Raw genomic sequence first — 15342 nt, 5'->3', positions numbered from 1 at the left:
TGGGTGAAGAACAACGGGCCCCGTGCGTGATGAGCAAAAGCGTCTGACATGCAGCAACTGCAGTATACTGGAGCCCGCGGCTACCGAGGAACTCGTGCTCGTGTGCCACCACATCGAAGTGAGTTGATGCGTCTTGTCCATGCAGTGTCGGCGTGGCCTAAAGTACGGGCCAAACCTGTCTGACTTCATCCCACACTATTACCCCCTCCCTCATTCTCCCCTGATTCGGCCCAATAAGGAAATCACTTAGTCAATCAATCCTGCCATTACCGGCGCGTAATCTGAAACTACGCGCGGACTGTCTCTTACTCCCCTCGCGGTGGGCGGCCCAGCCAGCCCCATCCTTACTAGATTTAGCGAATTACTGGTCATTAGCCCTGTACGGGGGAGGGGCGGGAAAACAAAAATGCGAATAATAGAATAAATTTAATAAAGAAAAAAGAGGGGGGGGGAGCTTATCTAGGCCCCTGCTGCATTGCATTCGGACATTTTTCGACTTGTCACAGGCACAAATCATAGTCCGCCGATGGCGTCGATTGACCATTTTCTTTTCTTTTCTCGGCGCTGGGATGGTGGCCAAGAAAATTGAATGGCAATGGTTCGTTCACCGGAGTAGGGTGTACGTGCATTGTGTGGATTGACGATGATTCTCGGCCAAGGGCTTGCGTTGCAATCCCACCAGGAGGGGAATGTTGCAGACAGACAGAAAGCAAAAGAAGTATTGGAGGGAAAAAAACAATTCTTGAAAAATGATCTTCTCAGGTAATGAATATTGGTTGCTGGCGGGCTGATCTTCTCCCGACACGTCTATATAAACTGGTCACCTTCTGGCCCTTCCTTTCTATCTCTTCCTTCTCATCATCAGTCTCAAACAAGCCTCTTTCTCTCCTACCTTCACTCTCCACTTTCTCCTTTCGAAAGGGATAAAACTCTCCTCCTCATTCTCACCTATATATACCTTGTGCTTTTCTCGCAATGAAAGTTGATACCCCCGATTCTGCTTCCACCATCAGCATGACCAACACTATCACCATCACCGTAGAGCAGGACGGTATCTATGAGATCAACGGTGCCCGTCAAGAGCCCGTGGTCAACCTGAACATGGTCACCGGTGCGAGCAAACTGCGCAAGCAGCTTCGCGAGACCAATGAGTTGCTCGTGTGTCCTGGTGTGTACGACGGTCTGTCCGCCCGTATTGCCATCAACCTGGGCTTCAAGGGCATGTACATGGTATGTTGGATTCCTTAGACTACCTTTCCCCACAGTCAACACTTCTCCGCTTCCGCGATGGAGAAAAAAGATCATACTAACGGAAAGGTCAGACCGGCGCCGGTACTACCGCGTCTAGACTGGGCATGGCCGATCTGGGTCTAGCCCACATCTACGACATGAAGACCAACGCAGAGATGATCGCGAACCTGGACCCCTACGGTCCTCCCCTGATCGCAGACATGGACACTGGCTACGGAGGTGAGAATCCCCCATCTCCACTGTCTGCCAAGACATAATGATCTACCCGCGCCAAAAAGCAAAACGGCAATATAGACCCAGTTCCCCACTAACACCAAAAAAACAAAAATAGGCCCCCTGATGGTCGCCCGTTCCGTTCAACAATACATCCAAGCCGGAGTCGCGGGATTCCACATCGAAGATCAGATCCAAAACAAGCGATGCGGACACCTGGCAGGCAAGCGCGTCGTCACCATGGACGAATACTTGACTCGCATCCGCGCCGCCAAGCTCACCAAGGACCGCCTCCGCAGCGACATCGTGCTGATTGCCCGCACCGACGCCCTCCAGCAGCACGGCTACGACGAGTGCATTCGCCGCCTTAAGGCCGCCCGCGATCTTGGCGCCGATGTTGGTCTCCTCGAGGGCTTCACCAGTAAGGAGATGGCGAGGCGGTGTGTCCAGGACCTTGCGCCTTGGCCGCTTCTGCTCAACATGGTGGAGAACGGTGCTGGGCCGGTTATTTCCGTCGATGAGGCTAGGGAAATGGGCTTCCGCATTATGATCTTCTCGTTCGCTTGCATTACTCCTGCCTATATGGGGATTACCGCTGCTCTGGAGAGGCTCAAGAAGGATGGTGTGGTTGGGTTGCCCGAGGGGATGGGGCCGAAGAAGCTGTTTGAGGTGTGCGGATTGATGGACTCGGTGAGGGTTGATACCGAGGCTGGTGGAGATGGGTTTGCTAATGGTGTTTAATTCTTTTCTTTTTTTGATTCTTAATTCCCTGGTTGTTTTGTTGTGAAAGTTTCTTATTTTTCTGGTTTGTTTTATTTCCCCTTCTGGTAACTAATTTTGTGTGAGAAAGAGTTGTTGAGTTGGGTTGAACTGCATTGGATGGGATTGATTTATTTTCGGGATCAAAGTGAAAGGAAGGGAAGGGGGCTGTGTTATTGGTTTTCGAGTGGGGACCGATATATTCCTACTATACATATCGAAGCTTGCGTGGTACATATACTAGTATCTACTACATTACCAAGAATGGAAATGAAAACTGGGTGTTAGATTTCAGTTGACAGGTCTTATGTTCGTTTACCGATAGAGTAATTCCTGCTTCTCACTCCATGTGAGCCCAATCACAATGGAATTGTAATCTGGTTGCCTTATAAGTACTTAGTACTCTGTACTCTGTACTACTTCTCGCATCACATCAAATCTTAATACTTAGTACGTAGTTTGTTTCACCCAGCAAAACCTTATTGCCTTAACAATCATATTCTCAGTAAGCACGAGACACAGAAACGAGAGAAGTATTCTAGACCCTGACAGAACACCCTGATCGACAGTCACTTACCCAACAAAGTAAGTGGTCTCTACCCTCTGATTACAGTTAAGGCAGGCAGTAGTAAGCAAGAAGAAGAAAGAAAGAATAATTAACTACTAAGTTTCTCACTACTGCATGCACGACCACGGAGTCGCCGTGCAAAAAAAATTGGTGCGTGCTCAGCTAGCTGCACTCTGCACACTGCCACCCTCGCCCTACAAAAGAAACCATGCTGTTTCTCCACTATACTGTTCCCGCGATGAAACTAGGGCCAATAACCATGCAGTTACTATTGGTCCCACTGGGGTGGGTTGGGTAGCCTTATGGTATTAAAAGGAGTAGGGGTCTTTGTCGATCGTTTTCTGTTTTCTTTTTGTATTTTTATTTTTGTTGGTCTCTGTTTGTGTTGTGTTGGGCCGTTTTTGTTTTTCTTTGGGTAACGAGGGATGGGAATATATTCATATGGAAATGGAAATGGATTATGCTATTGATTGATGAATGGTGATGATCTGCGTGGAAATTAATGTCAGAGTCTTGTCTGATTCAAACTCCGTCGTCCGTCTGATGTCAGCCAGCCACAATCACACATCCACGCAAGCACATTCAACCCCCTGAATGGAAAAGCAGGGTCCAAAGAAAAAAAAGAAAAAATAAAATAAAAATGTAACAAGAAATAGAATATTCATCAGCGAACTGCATCAAAACAAATCATGATTCGTTCATTCTCTCCATCCCCTACTGTCACTCCCTTCCCCCTCTCATTGTCCCTCCCCCCTGCATCTGAATCTCAGGATCTCACATTAATGTCTCCTGATGCACCACAATCCGCCACTCTCCATCACTTGCCTGACTCCATGTCGTCGACCCGGTGCCCCGGTAGGTCTCCTCGCCGCGCCGCGCATTGATCTTGTATGTTACTGATCCGGCCATCAGGTCGATGACGATCACGCGCACTTCCTGCAGTTCGTACTCGTCGAAGTGATGGAAGGGTGGCTTCAGCGCCTCGCTGATTGACGGCTTCGAATGCAGGTGCAGAATCTCGCGCTGCGGGAAAAGTAGGTTGGCTTCTTCGTTACACATCTTCTTGATTTCGGGCCCTGGATCGGCGGAGGTGAGCGCCGTCCAGAGACGACGCTCCTTGCCGATGAGGTCTTCGCGAATGCGTTCGTGGATGGCGCCGACCATTTTCGGTGATTCCGGGATGAGCTGGGTTCTGTTTCTTTGGATCTGACTTTGTGGTTCCTGATTAGACTTTCGTTGGTGGGCTACTTGAATGATTAATTTAAGGGTAGCTTATAGCGGTTGTCAAGTAAGCTCACCTGAGGGAGCCGGTTGGGGGTATTTCGTCTATGGGGTATCCTAACGGCTGGCAGAACAAATCTTCGAGATGCAGGATGCGACGCGATGCGATGCAATGCTAGCAGAGGAAAGGGGAGGATGGAAGGGAAAAGGAACGAGTATAACAAGTTGGAAGGAGACGGGCGGGTGACGTCACGGCCCAACCCCACGTGGATGACGTCGTTTCCCGATGACATCGGCCTGTTGACTCTCTTCTTCGCTTTCCCCCCCGCCCCCCCCCCCCAAATGCTTTGTCCTACGTCTGGCCTGATTGTCCTCGATAGGATTGATGGTATGGACACAGCAGATGCGGACTCATTTCCCGCGATCGGCAGGCGCACGGGAGCATCTCGCAGCTGACGATGACGCGGCTTTCTTCGCTGCATCTGACTCCTCTGGTGCAGCTGCTGCCCATCACTGCATTTCCCATTTAGAGAGGACCCTTGGTCCACTTGCGGCGATACTACAGTCGGGCCTCGCGTCCAGCATAATCTTCAGCTGTGAAGTGTGATCGCATGGAGCGGCTCTATCATGCCATCCTCTCACGGACAAGAACGGTCGGTGTGACGAAGTCATCAAAGCTGACGTTGACACGTTACACGGATTCCTTCACAATTCACACAAGGTGACACGCCTCAGCTGGGGTATATAACTCTTGTGTCTTAGACCCGGTCAAGAATGAATTCAATTGTCCGAATAGGAGGACAGCTGCGGCTCTGCCTGATGACCATAGCATCCCATCTCACACCCGGGAGCTTCATCACTCAATAACGTTCCGAACCTCTCTCGGCAGCCCGACAGCATCCCAGCTGCTCCATGGATCGACCCGTGACCTGCCACTCCGCTCCGAGGTTGTACGAGGCCGTTGAGGTCTGCTGCCGTCAAGCATCTGACATTGTGTTGGATCGGCCAAGGCAGCCACGGCAAGGGAGGTCAATGTATTTGTAGCAGGAGTGCAGCAATCTCCACCAGGGCCGTTGCTGGTGGATGGGATCGTCGGAGATCTGACCGCGCAATGTGAGATCCCCTACCGGTCCACGTCAGCGCTTCGCATCGGACCTGTATGGAGGAAGGGGGATGGAGTCCGGTCAGGAATAACCTCCACTCGACCGAAAATGTCTAAGACAACACTCGTTATACCTCTGCCATGTGGAGAGTGCTCGGCGAGTCAGCGACGCGAACTGAGTTTAGGAGCCATCTTTAACTTCAATAAACTCGCAGCGATCGGTGGGATCCCTAGAAGATCCTCCGTCTTCTAGAATCAGTGACCTTCGGGTGGAGCTCTCCCTATCGGGCTGATGGATCAGTCAATAGACCCTGAGATTACCAAAATGGCAAGACGGTCGCAAGTTAGCAAGGGATAATGCATTCCTGCTCGAGTCCGTTGTGGTCGGGGTGTTGAGATCACGTGACTGTATATTAAGTGTTTTTAGACTGCGTGACAGACGCCAACTGGCTGACAGTTGAATTCCAGAATGCTCGGCTGGATTGCTTAATCCAAACGGTGGTGATCGACATATGTCCGGAATATTCACCCGGTGGTATGATAAAAATGAATGGAATGACAACCGACCAACGAGAAGCTCCGTCTGGGGAAGCCATCGGGTGGTTCCATGAGGCCAGGAAAGCCCAAGCCCGGGGAATTCAATGTTAGTACTTATTAATAGGCCATAGAGACTGACATTCCTCATGCAGATGGAGTATTATAAGGGTTGAATACAACGTCAAGGGATATGGCTGTTCTTTATTTACCACCGAAGGTGTTTGATGTCTATGCCCCGTGATCCAGCTATATTCTGGTATGGGAGACCTTACATGAGAGTCTGAGCGGGAATTTAGTGGGAAAGGAGTCCGCGGACATGACATTGCTCCGAGGACGAGGAAAAGACGACATGTTTATATATCCGCGGGCACGAAGCCATTGCCAGAACGCGGGATGGCAAACAGTACGTAGCGGGTTGGCATGTCATCTCTTATCATAGTATTCTACAATGTCATTTTAGTGACGGGTGGCAGTCATAATAATCTGCCCCAAGGGTGTCTTTCGCCATACTAACAACTGTAGGGGCGAGTAGCATTTTGTGGCTGTTAACTGCCAGGCACCGAGTAGTATATCGCATAGAATTGAACGGATGCTTCACTGGATCAATGGAGCTACTACTAACTAAGCGACAGAATTAGTAATGAGGCCCCTTTCCAGTATAGGCGTGTACTAGATTAGTACCTAGCTGAGCTGAATACCAGTAGTAGTCCCTGGTTTTCCTGGTGAATGATGATGTTGCGACCCGCCCGGAGATCTCCTATCATTGTACTATACGTACTACCGTTGAGAATATATATTTCTGCTGATAGCACACTACTAGCAACTACTATGGCGATAGTACTGCCAAGCAGTAAGATAACGTGCACATATTGTGAATTGAGACTCGGCTATAATATCTTCCTCTATTACTAACTCATCCATCTAATCAGTACGCCCTACGGGGTTTGAATGCTTTGAGGTGGAGAGTGCAGTGGTGGTGATCGGGAAATTCTTCAGCTGGGCGCAGCCTTGCACGTGCCCTGCCTCGTGCCCTCATCTTCCGCCATTGCAGCCCTCAACGCCTCACAATTCTGACCACCGGGGTCTGAACTTCAGCTTCTTATATAAATATGATCTCAGCTACGGCTGAAAACACGCACGATGTCACCATATCTGCATAGGGATTTGAATCCAATTCCCTAGTTGCAGCAATGGAAGCATCGGGAAGCATGATGGAGAGGAGAAATTCTGTGGAATCCCTCCACTCCGGCACTAGTGGCACCGTTGATAGGCCGGTGAGCGATAAGGCAATCTAAGTTAATTAATTGCGCGATATTGGTGGTGCGATGGTTATCGGCCGGCTCCCCGCTTATCTCTTTGCTATCTTTCACATTTTGCCTTTCGTTGCTCTTGGTTCCTGCGTTAGTTCTTGGCTCCGTCCCGTGGTGCCACGGGGAATATCTCATCTATGTGGGAACAAACATTCAGGAACCAGCAATGATGGCCTCTATCTGCTGTATGCCATACTTTAGTGTAGTGATGATCTTTCTGATCATAGACAGCTAGGAAAAAAAATTCGCAAATGTCCACGGCAATTCAGCTCCTCAGCTACCAACAATCGCGTCCCATTCTTCAGCTTAGTGGAGAAAGCACTAGCTATTCCAACTAACGCACCGCAGCAACCGGCTCGGTTCGTACGGAATGGATCGCCGATCATTGGCTTTCTGGCAGGCACCAATGCTACCCTCTCCGCTCTCTGCTGCAAATCCTTCCTAATCAGCCCGTCTCCCTGGCAGAGTTTTTCAACAATGTGGGCATTTAGCACGCGACGGTGGGTCAACCACCACCCAATAGTCAAAACCCGATAGCTACGCCGTTGATACGGAAAACAGAAAGATCTCAATCGCAAGCTATAAAGCCGGCCTTCCCGACAGCTATTTCGCTATCCAGCCATTGCAGCCAAACTGTGCACACGACCTCCATCGCACACCATGCAGCTCCTTCAATCCGTTTCCACGGGCCTGCTGCTCGCCAGCAGCTGCCTGTCCTCCCTTGCTGCGGCTCGCTCCGTTCCCGCGGCCAAGAGCATCGCCGCCCGCCAGTCCACCGACAAGATCGCTCCCAAGGTCTTCATTGTCTCGATGGTAGGTTCCCCTCCCCCGCCCCCGCCATGTATTATATGCTGTCCAGCCCTAACAAAGAACCCAGTTCGAACCCGAAGCCGCCATCTGGTGGGGTATCCCCGAGTTCAACGTGCTCGAGCACAACATTACCATCCCCGGAGCCTCTCCGCTGTTCCCGGATGTGCACTGCACCGCAGACCACAACATCTGCCAGCTGGTCACCGGTGAAGCCGAGATCAACGCCGCCGTCACCGTCTCCTCCATCATCTTCAACCCCACCTTCGACCTGACCAACACCTACTTCCTCATCGCCGGTATCGCCGGTGTCAACCCCGAGCTGACCACCATCTGCAGTGTGACCCTGGCTCGCTACGCCGTCCAGGTCGCCCTGCAGTACGAGATCGACATCCGCGAAATGCCCGCCAACGCCACCACCGGCTACTTCCCCCAGGGTTCCTACTACCCCTGGCAATACCCCGGCAGCATCTACGGCACCGAGGTCTTCGAGGTCAACGACAACCTGCGCCAGCTGGCTGCTGCTTTCGCCAGCAAGGCCACCCTCGCTGACTCCGACGACGCCAAGGCCTACCGCGCCAAGTACAACACCTCCGACGGCATCTATGCCGCCGGCGCTGCTGCCCCCTCCGTCGTCCAGTGCGATGTCGCCACCAGCGACGTCTACTACTCCGGTAACATCCTCGGTGACACCTTCGCCAACACTACTAAGGTCCTCACCAACGGTACCGGTAACTACTGCGCCTCTGCCCAGGAGGATAACGCTACCCTCGAGGCCATGGTCCGTGCCGCTAAGGCCAAGCTCGTTGATTTCTCCCGTATCATTGTCATGCGTACCGCCTCTGACTTCGACCGCCCTTACCCTGGCGAGTCGGCTCGTGAGAACCTCCTCTACGCTACTACTGGTGCTTATGAGCCCTCGGTTCAGAACATCTACAACGCTGGTGTCAAGATCGTCGAGGGTATCATCAGCCAGTGGAACTCTACTTTCGCCGCTGGTATCACCCCTAGCAACTACATCGGTGATATCTTCGGTACCCTCGGTGGTTCTCCGGACTTCGGTCCCTATGCTAATGCCGCCGAGGCGGGTGTCACCCTCAAGCGCAGTGTGCCCCGTCGTCGCAGCCTGCGGGGATACTAGACTTCTTTCTGTGTAGAAGAGAAGTTCCAAGATGTATGAGTATGATGCAGCATGAGCATGAGTATGTGAACGAATCTTAAATTAATATCTAGCTAGCTAGCGAGTTACTAGTAGCTAGCTGAGACAGTCAAATGACATAATATTCCATCTATCACCCTACTTCTCTACGATCAATCTAGTAAATAAACAGGAAAACTCCTAGCAAGCGCCTCATACCCCCTCGGATTCAAATGCAAATGATCCCCACTATCAAACTCCGCCTTCAACAAATCCTTCCCAGCCCCATCATCCCTCCTAGCCACCTTATCAAAATCAGCCACCCCATCAAACACCCCCGACTCCCGTATCCACTTATTCACCCTCTGTCTCGTCTTCTCCCGTTCAGGATCCGAGTACGGCTGCACGACGGACGAATTACTTGGCGTCCCAAAAGGTGTGATGGTCGCTCCGATGACCTTAATCCCGGCGGCGTGGAGCCGCGTGATTATTTGTCTGTAGGACATAATGATTCTATCACCGACTATTTGCTGTGCTGTAGGGGAGGTGGATGCTGTGCCGATGTCGTTGACGCCTTCGAAGACAATCGCGTGCGTTATGCGTGAGTGCGAGAGCACGTCGCGGTCAATGCGCGAGAGGGTGTTGGGGCCGAGGCCGTCGTGGAGGAGGCGGTTGCCGCCGGCGGCTTGGTTGAGGAGCGAGAGGGTGTTGGTTTGGGGGTTGTTGTGAAGGTAGGGGAGGAGGAGGTCGGGCCAGCTGTATATAGTAGATCCTGTGTCAATTCTTGTATACATTTCTGGGGTTACAGGGTGAGGAGGGGATACCGATTATTCTCATTCGTATCGCTTCCCCGTCCATCCGTTATACTGTCGCCGATGATTGCGCACCCGTGGTAAGTATCCGGGAGGAGGGCTTCGATGGTGGAGATGAAGTACCTTTCTCTTTCTGTTAGTATACTTGTCATCGACATGCCACAAGCAGCCGACAAACAGAAAGAAAAGGGGGATATACCAATGCTCCACCCCCACCACGTCCCCTCCAACTATACTATCTTCGCCAACTAAATCCCCGAACCCCATCCACGACGTCGTCCGACTCCCCGGATGAGAGGTAATATCCGTCCCGTTCTGTCCACTTTCCAAGTACAAGTCCACTGTTAGTGTCGTGCTCGCTTGTTTCGGGAGAGTTATCGGTTCTGAGACGATGAGACTCCCTGCTGGGACGAGGATCGAGGTGTCTCCATCGAAGGAAATTGGGGTCGAAGTATCCGGAATGATGGATGCGCTGCCGAGGGTGTTGTTGGGTGGGAGCGAGATGGCTACGGAGGTGATGGGGAGGTCGGTACTGCCGAAGGCGTTGGAGAGTCGGAGGCGGATGGTGCTGGCGGGTTGAGTGAGGCGCAGGGTTTGGCGGAGGGTCGTGTTGGGGAAGATGGAGGGGGTTGGAGTTCTGATATTGATTAATGGTGTATATAATATGGGGAGGGGAGAGGGAGAGGGGGTACCTACAAATGGGGCTGGAGGTAGGTTGGCTGGTTCGGTCAGTTGAGGCATCGCGGTCCAGATGTCGACCCAGTGGGATTGGGATTGGGATTCGGACTGGGAGGAGGGGAGGGGGGTGGATAGAATGGGTAGGGTTAGGGAGAGGAGAAGAAGGAGAATAAGGGGGAGATTGTAAACATTGTTACGGGCCATTGTGTGCGAATGATCTTCATGAACAGGATATTCTAAACCGATCACCTTCGACTCATGGATGGTCGGTTTGAGTAGACGGAGACTGTTGTTGATATACGATGGGCTACCGGCTAAATGGCTAATCTACGATGATCGACCGGCTCCACGAATGCGGGGAAGCATATCAGGCAATTTACACTTGTTTGCTATCATACAGAGGATGTACATCAAGCGTGGTTAATTACAGACGGCTATGTACAAGCGGATGTCCATGCGCCCTTAGTAAGTCTTCAGTGTGTCGAACCACTCCTCAAACAGCTTCACCTTGGCATCAGATGCGGTCGGAATCTCTCCCCATCCATCACCCACATGCTGCACCTTCGCGTTCTCTCCCGTGGCAGGCCACTGGGTCAGGGATCCTCCATTGGGATTGCCCGTCTTGATGAAGTTGGCCCAGTATCCGTTCATCTTCCGTGCGATGGAGTAGTCGGCCGCCGTCCATGGCAGGTCCGTGCCGTACAGGTTGTTCAGAACATAGTTAATCTCGGATTCGTGGTACGCGCCCTGGTCCTGGCCTGGGGGAGCGTGGTCCCAGAAGTAGGTATACACAGGACTGGTCCTCGCGGTCGCCCAGAGCTGTGCCCACAGCCAAGTGCCCACTTTGGACCGGTCGGTCCACTGGGAGTTGTAGGCTCCCGGGGCGGTTCGTGTGGTGTTTCCGGGATACAGCTCCAGAAAGCGAGAGAGCCATGGCTCGCTGAACGTCTCGTTCATGTCTGCCAGGTACTCGGACACGGTGAGGTTCAGGCCGTAGCTGGCCCCACTTTCGTCCTTGGTGTTGCCCGTAATGACAGGCACGTCCTGCGCCAGACCCTTGATGAGCGTGTTGTAGTAGGTGTCCGGCATTGCGTAGTAGTCCAAAGTGGCCCCGAAGCTCCATTCGCTGGTGCTGCCGAATGTTCCGCCCGACACGACGAGATCCTCCATGGGCAGTTCGCGCATCTCGGCGATGGAGCTGCAGTTCAAGCTGGCCATGAAGCGTTCTCCCTGGGCCAGCTGGTCCTCCAATGTGCTGTAGCCTTCCGCCAGACTGGTGCAGAGGGGATCGTGCGGATCCCGAACTCCACTTTCGATGATGGCGCCGACGATCAGGCCCTTGGTCAATGGGCTGTTGAGGATGTGCTGGGTGGCAGCCGACCCAGCAGACTGGCCCATAACCGTGATGTGTTCGGGATCACCGCCAAACGCGGCGATGTTCTCATGGATCCACTTGAGCGCTGCAAATTGGTCGAGCATGCCCCAGTTGCCGGAGCTGTTGGATCCGGTCACCTTGTAGAACTCCTCCGACAACTCCGGGTGCGCCATCCAGCCGAATGAGCCTGTGCGGTAGTTGTAGTTCACAAAAACGATACCCTGGTCAGCCATGCCGCCACCATCGAAGAGGGCATCCGCAGCCGTCGACAGAGCGGGATAGCTCCACATGACAACCGGGAGCTTTGCGTCCGTCGAGTTGGCGGGACTCCATATGTTGAGGTTCAAGCAGTCTTCGTCGATGGTATATTCGGAGCTGCCCTGGGTGGCCGACGGGCATACGTTTCCGAAAGACTTCGCATCACGGGTGCCGTTCCAAGCGCTGACGGGCTGGGGTGCCTTCCAGCGGTTTTGACCCCCGGTGGTGGCGGCAAAGGGGATGTTCTTCCAGACGGTAATGTCTTTCCAATGGGTTAGGTTACCGGCCGGCTCGCTGGTGAAGGCTGGGTAGCCTTGAACACCACCATACTGCGTGTCGATGACAGTGTCATAGAGCGCTGCATTGGCCCCGGTCAGGAGAGGAATAAGCGTGGCGAGAGCGAGTCTCGCACGGCGTGACTGATCCATCGTGTGGTTGAACGCTAATGTGGGATCAATGGGATGGTCACGATGGTAAGGTAATGATTCGAGATGCTTGGGGAGAGACAGCACTTTAATAGATGCCGCAATGCGTCGGAGAATGGACCCCCTAACGGTGCTCCCACGGGTGCCATGCATCTTCACGGATATTTGCGCCGAGGGATACGCGGCCTGCGATCCCATTAGTATGAGGATCATTGCCTTACCCGGTTCCCTGACGATCCCCTCGGACGAGATGACGCAAAATAGATTGACTTGGAACCGTGGTACAACGCCTGCCCTGCGGAAATAAGGTAGGGGACACTCGATCCGTGGCTTGTGATTGGCCTCGCTTAAAGCTCCGCAGGTCGGGGGTCGGGAGTCGGAGCCAAAAATATAAGGCTATTTCCGAGGGTTATGACTTTGGGTTTCTTTCAGCTTATTCGCAGCTATTAGACCGGAAATGGCATGTTCTTGGCATACCTTTTCTTGATATCACGTCGGGGCGACACGTAATCCCTCACTTTACTTGGATATCGGCCGGTTGCTTCCCAGATTACGAAGGACTTTTCACGACCGTCCGTTCCAACCACTCTTAGTGCTCCATAGATTGGTTTCATCAGAAGTTTCGTTGGATTGATCGTCGGAACGATTCTACGAGATATCCCTCTCTAAAGATCCACGATACCATGTTGTGAATTCAAGAAGTAAGACTCAGCGCTTCCAAGTGTCCATGCTAACCTTCATGCCCAATCCTGGAGACTCCACTGGCAGTATGTACTCCAATCCCATTCTGATAACAGCAAGATCTGACTTGCGTGTAATCAAGACATCTCGCCTAGCCAAGATCGAGATTATGTGCCTCGATCCCGAAAACCAGTTATATGGTGCGAAGAAATGGCGGACGTACAACTCTTTACTGTCTTCCAATTTATTCAGATCAGCAGTACACACCCAGGAGTGAGTATCCAGAAACACAACCTTACTGGCCGTGGTAATACCGATGCAATGTGTAATGTAGCGGCTCAGATTGCTAAGCGTTTGAAAGGGCATTGGCTCGATCTCCGGTCAGTGAGAGTTAGCTTATTCTCCTGTACCGTATCTTTCTGCTGTCCTGCGCATCCTTGGGACTATCTAGCTTATCTCTTTCGTTGTAAACAGCAAATACCTCCGCATCGAGCAGGTATAGCCCGCAGGTCTTGGCTGGGCCATCTAGCTCCGATAACTCGAGAAGTATGCGTTGTCTGCTTCCGGACGTGCAAGGAAAAGCATTCTTGATTTGTAAACCACTCAAATCAAGGTTGATATCTATGGTTGCTACCTCCGTCCAGTCAGTCCAGGAGTATATACCAACGGTCGCACCTTCAAAGCATATCAAATGTTCTTTCGAATCATGATGATGTTGCAGCCACTTGCGGATTCCGGGTCTAGACGAATATCTTCGCGCGTCCAGTTCGTGGCCGCTAATGTTCCACAAATGAGCTTTTTCCCGAGTGGACAGAATAAATTTGCCTGCGGCATCACTAGCCAGTACCTGGGTAATCGCATGCTAGCAGTCTAGACGTGGTTGGAAGAGCACTTCGCCTGGAAAGCCAACTTTAAGTCTGTATCTTGGGATTCCAACCGAATATTACATTTGACTCGTCAACGCTCAGAAGGAGCCTAGTTTCGGGCAGCCAGTTGATTGTGAATATTGATCTTCCGGCGATGAAGTGTACGTATCTTGTTGCCGGTTCTTAGATTGTAGAAGTTAACTGACCCATCGTTCTTACTGCAGAATACAGCATCATCTTGGGGGTCCACAGTAAGTGAAGTGATAATAGGTCTGGTATCAGTTCCGACTGTCTCGACCATAGTATTGCACGTATATTGGCTGCTGTCTTCTTCCCCAGAGTAATGCAGCAGAATTGCGGATTCCCAGATATTACGTTTTGAGCCCCCAGTGTCGGCCCGCTGCATGTCATCTGGCCTGAATGACCATTGCTTGAGGTAAAAACCGGTGGAATGGTCTCGGCAGATAAGCGTCAAAGTTTCGAACTTGTATATTCGGATTGTTCCAAATTCAACAGCCCCCCGCTAGCAGATTCCCGTCGGGACTAATTGCTAGCGTTTAACAATTGGCTCGGAAGCTCAGCATAAGGTCATCCGAATGGATTTGTGACAGTAAGCTCTCATCGAGATACGAAGCCACAGGGCGTTCAAATGAAGGGTTGGGATTGATTATCAGTGCAGTGATCAGGTGTCTGTTGATCCCACCATTCGCGAGTCTCCTTCCGCAGCTCCCAAAGTAATCGTTCTCCTGGAGATTATAGAGGATGATGGGCCGCCGGCTGTAGGCAACTGTACGACATTGAAAATCCAACCAGCATCATGGCAATCAACAGAAACGATACCAGGAATTACACAGAACCTTGGACATGAGAGATCAGTGCGGTCTTTGTCTCCACAGACAGCCAAAGACCCCTCTCCGGCCTTGACAAAACCTTGATTTCCCGGGGAATGTCAGAAGCCGATATTTGTTCGGACAAACCCTTGTGCCCTCCAAGCGAGGAGAAATGGTGCCATATCTCTGGAGTCTTCCTATTAGTTGCTAGTATCATCAGAAGAGTAGGCCTGACCAGCTTGGCAGATAGTGTGTCGAAGGATAAATACAAGAATGAACATTCTTCAGGTGCATCAATCACTGAAGGAAACATCGGCTCCTCGATATGGGAGGTTTAACCCCGAGTAAGCGGCGACTTCTTTGGGTTGTGCCCTGATAGCGGAAAACTCACGTGCAGCGGTGATGCCTTCTCACTCTCGGAAGGAACAGGCGGAGCTACAACCAGAGGGGGGTGTAAGCCTATCGACAACTTGAAAGTCAACATCTACCATCAAGCCGCACTCATCAAAAA

At 51.9% G+C, this 15342-nt stretch overlaps 5 protein-coding genes across 5 annotated transcripts; 2 read left to right on the top strand and 3 right to left on the bottom strand.

The window, feature by feature from the left end:
• Window positions 1–1101: 1101 nt before the first annotated feature.
• Window positions 1102–2205, top strand: An10g00820 (uncharacterized protein; the record flags this gene model as incomplete). The annotated part of the gene is made up of 3 exons (XM_001402436.3): window positions 1102–1230; window positions 1323–1470; window positions 1583–2205. 3 exons carry the CDS (start codon window positions 1102–1104, stop codon window positions 2203–2205), a joined length of 900 nt encoding a protein of 299 aa, XP_001402473.3.
• A 1360-nt stretch (window positions 2206–3565) lies between these two features.
• On the bottom strand, window positions 3566–4494 carry An10g00810 (hypothetical protein; the record flags this gene model as incomplete). The annotated part of the gene is made up of 2 exons (XM_001402435.3): window positions 3566–4012; window positions 4090–4494. 2 exons carry the CDS (start codon window positions 4492–4494, stop codon window positions 3566–3568), a joined length of 852 nt encoding a protein of 283 aa, XP_001402472.3.
• A 3127-nt stretch (window positions 4495–7621) lies between these two features.
• On the top strand, window positions 7622–8909 carry An10g00800 (uncharacterized protein; the record flags this gene model as incomplete). The annotated part of the gene is made up of 2 exons (XM_001402434.1): window positions 7622–7774; window positions 7839–8909. 2 exons carry the CDS (start codon window positions 7622–7624, stop codon window positions 8907–8909), a joined length of 1224 nt encoding a protein of 407 aa, XP_001402471.1.
• A 456-nt stretch (window positions 8910–9365) lies between these two features.
• Window positions 9366–10600, bottom strand: An10g00790 (uncharacterized protein; the record flags this gene model as incomplete). The annotated part of the gene is made up of 4 exons (XM_059749965.1): window positions 9366–9401; window positions 9431–9662; window positions 9794–9841; window positions 9918–10600. The coding sequence occupies 4 exons, from the start codon at window positions 10598–10600 to the stop codon at window positions 9366–9368; spliced, it is 999 nt and encodes a 332-aa protein (XP_059601507.1).
• Window positions 10601–10858: 258 nt separating this feature from the next.
• Window positions 10859–12457, bottom strand: An10g00780 (uncharacterized protein; the record flags this gene model as incomplete). Its single annotated transcript, XM_001402432.3, has 1 exon — window positions 10859–12457. One exon carries the CDS (start codon window positions 12455–12457, stop codon window positions 10859–10861), a length of 1599 nt encoding a protein of 532 aa, XP_001402469.3.
• Window positions 12458–15342: the final 2885 nt, after the last annotated feature.

Source organism: Aspergillus niger (genome assembly GCF_000002855.4).
Source record: "Aspergillus niger supercontig An10".
Taxonomy (NCBI): Eukaryota; Fungi; Ascomycota; class Eurotiomycetes; order Eurotiales; family Aspergillaceae; genus Aspergillus; species Aspergillus niger.
Note: the sequence above shows the minus strand (reverse complement) of the source record. Positions and strands in the feature narration are given on the sequence as shown.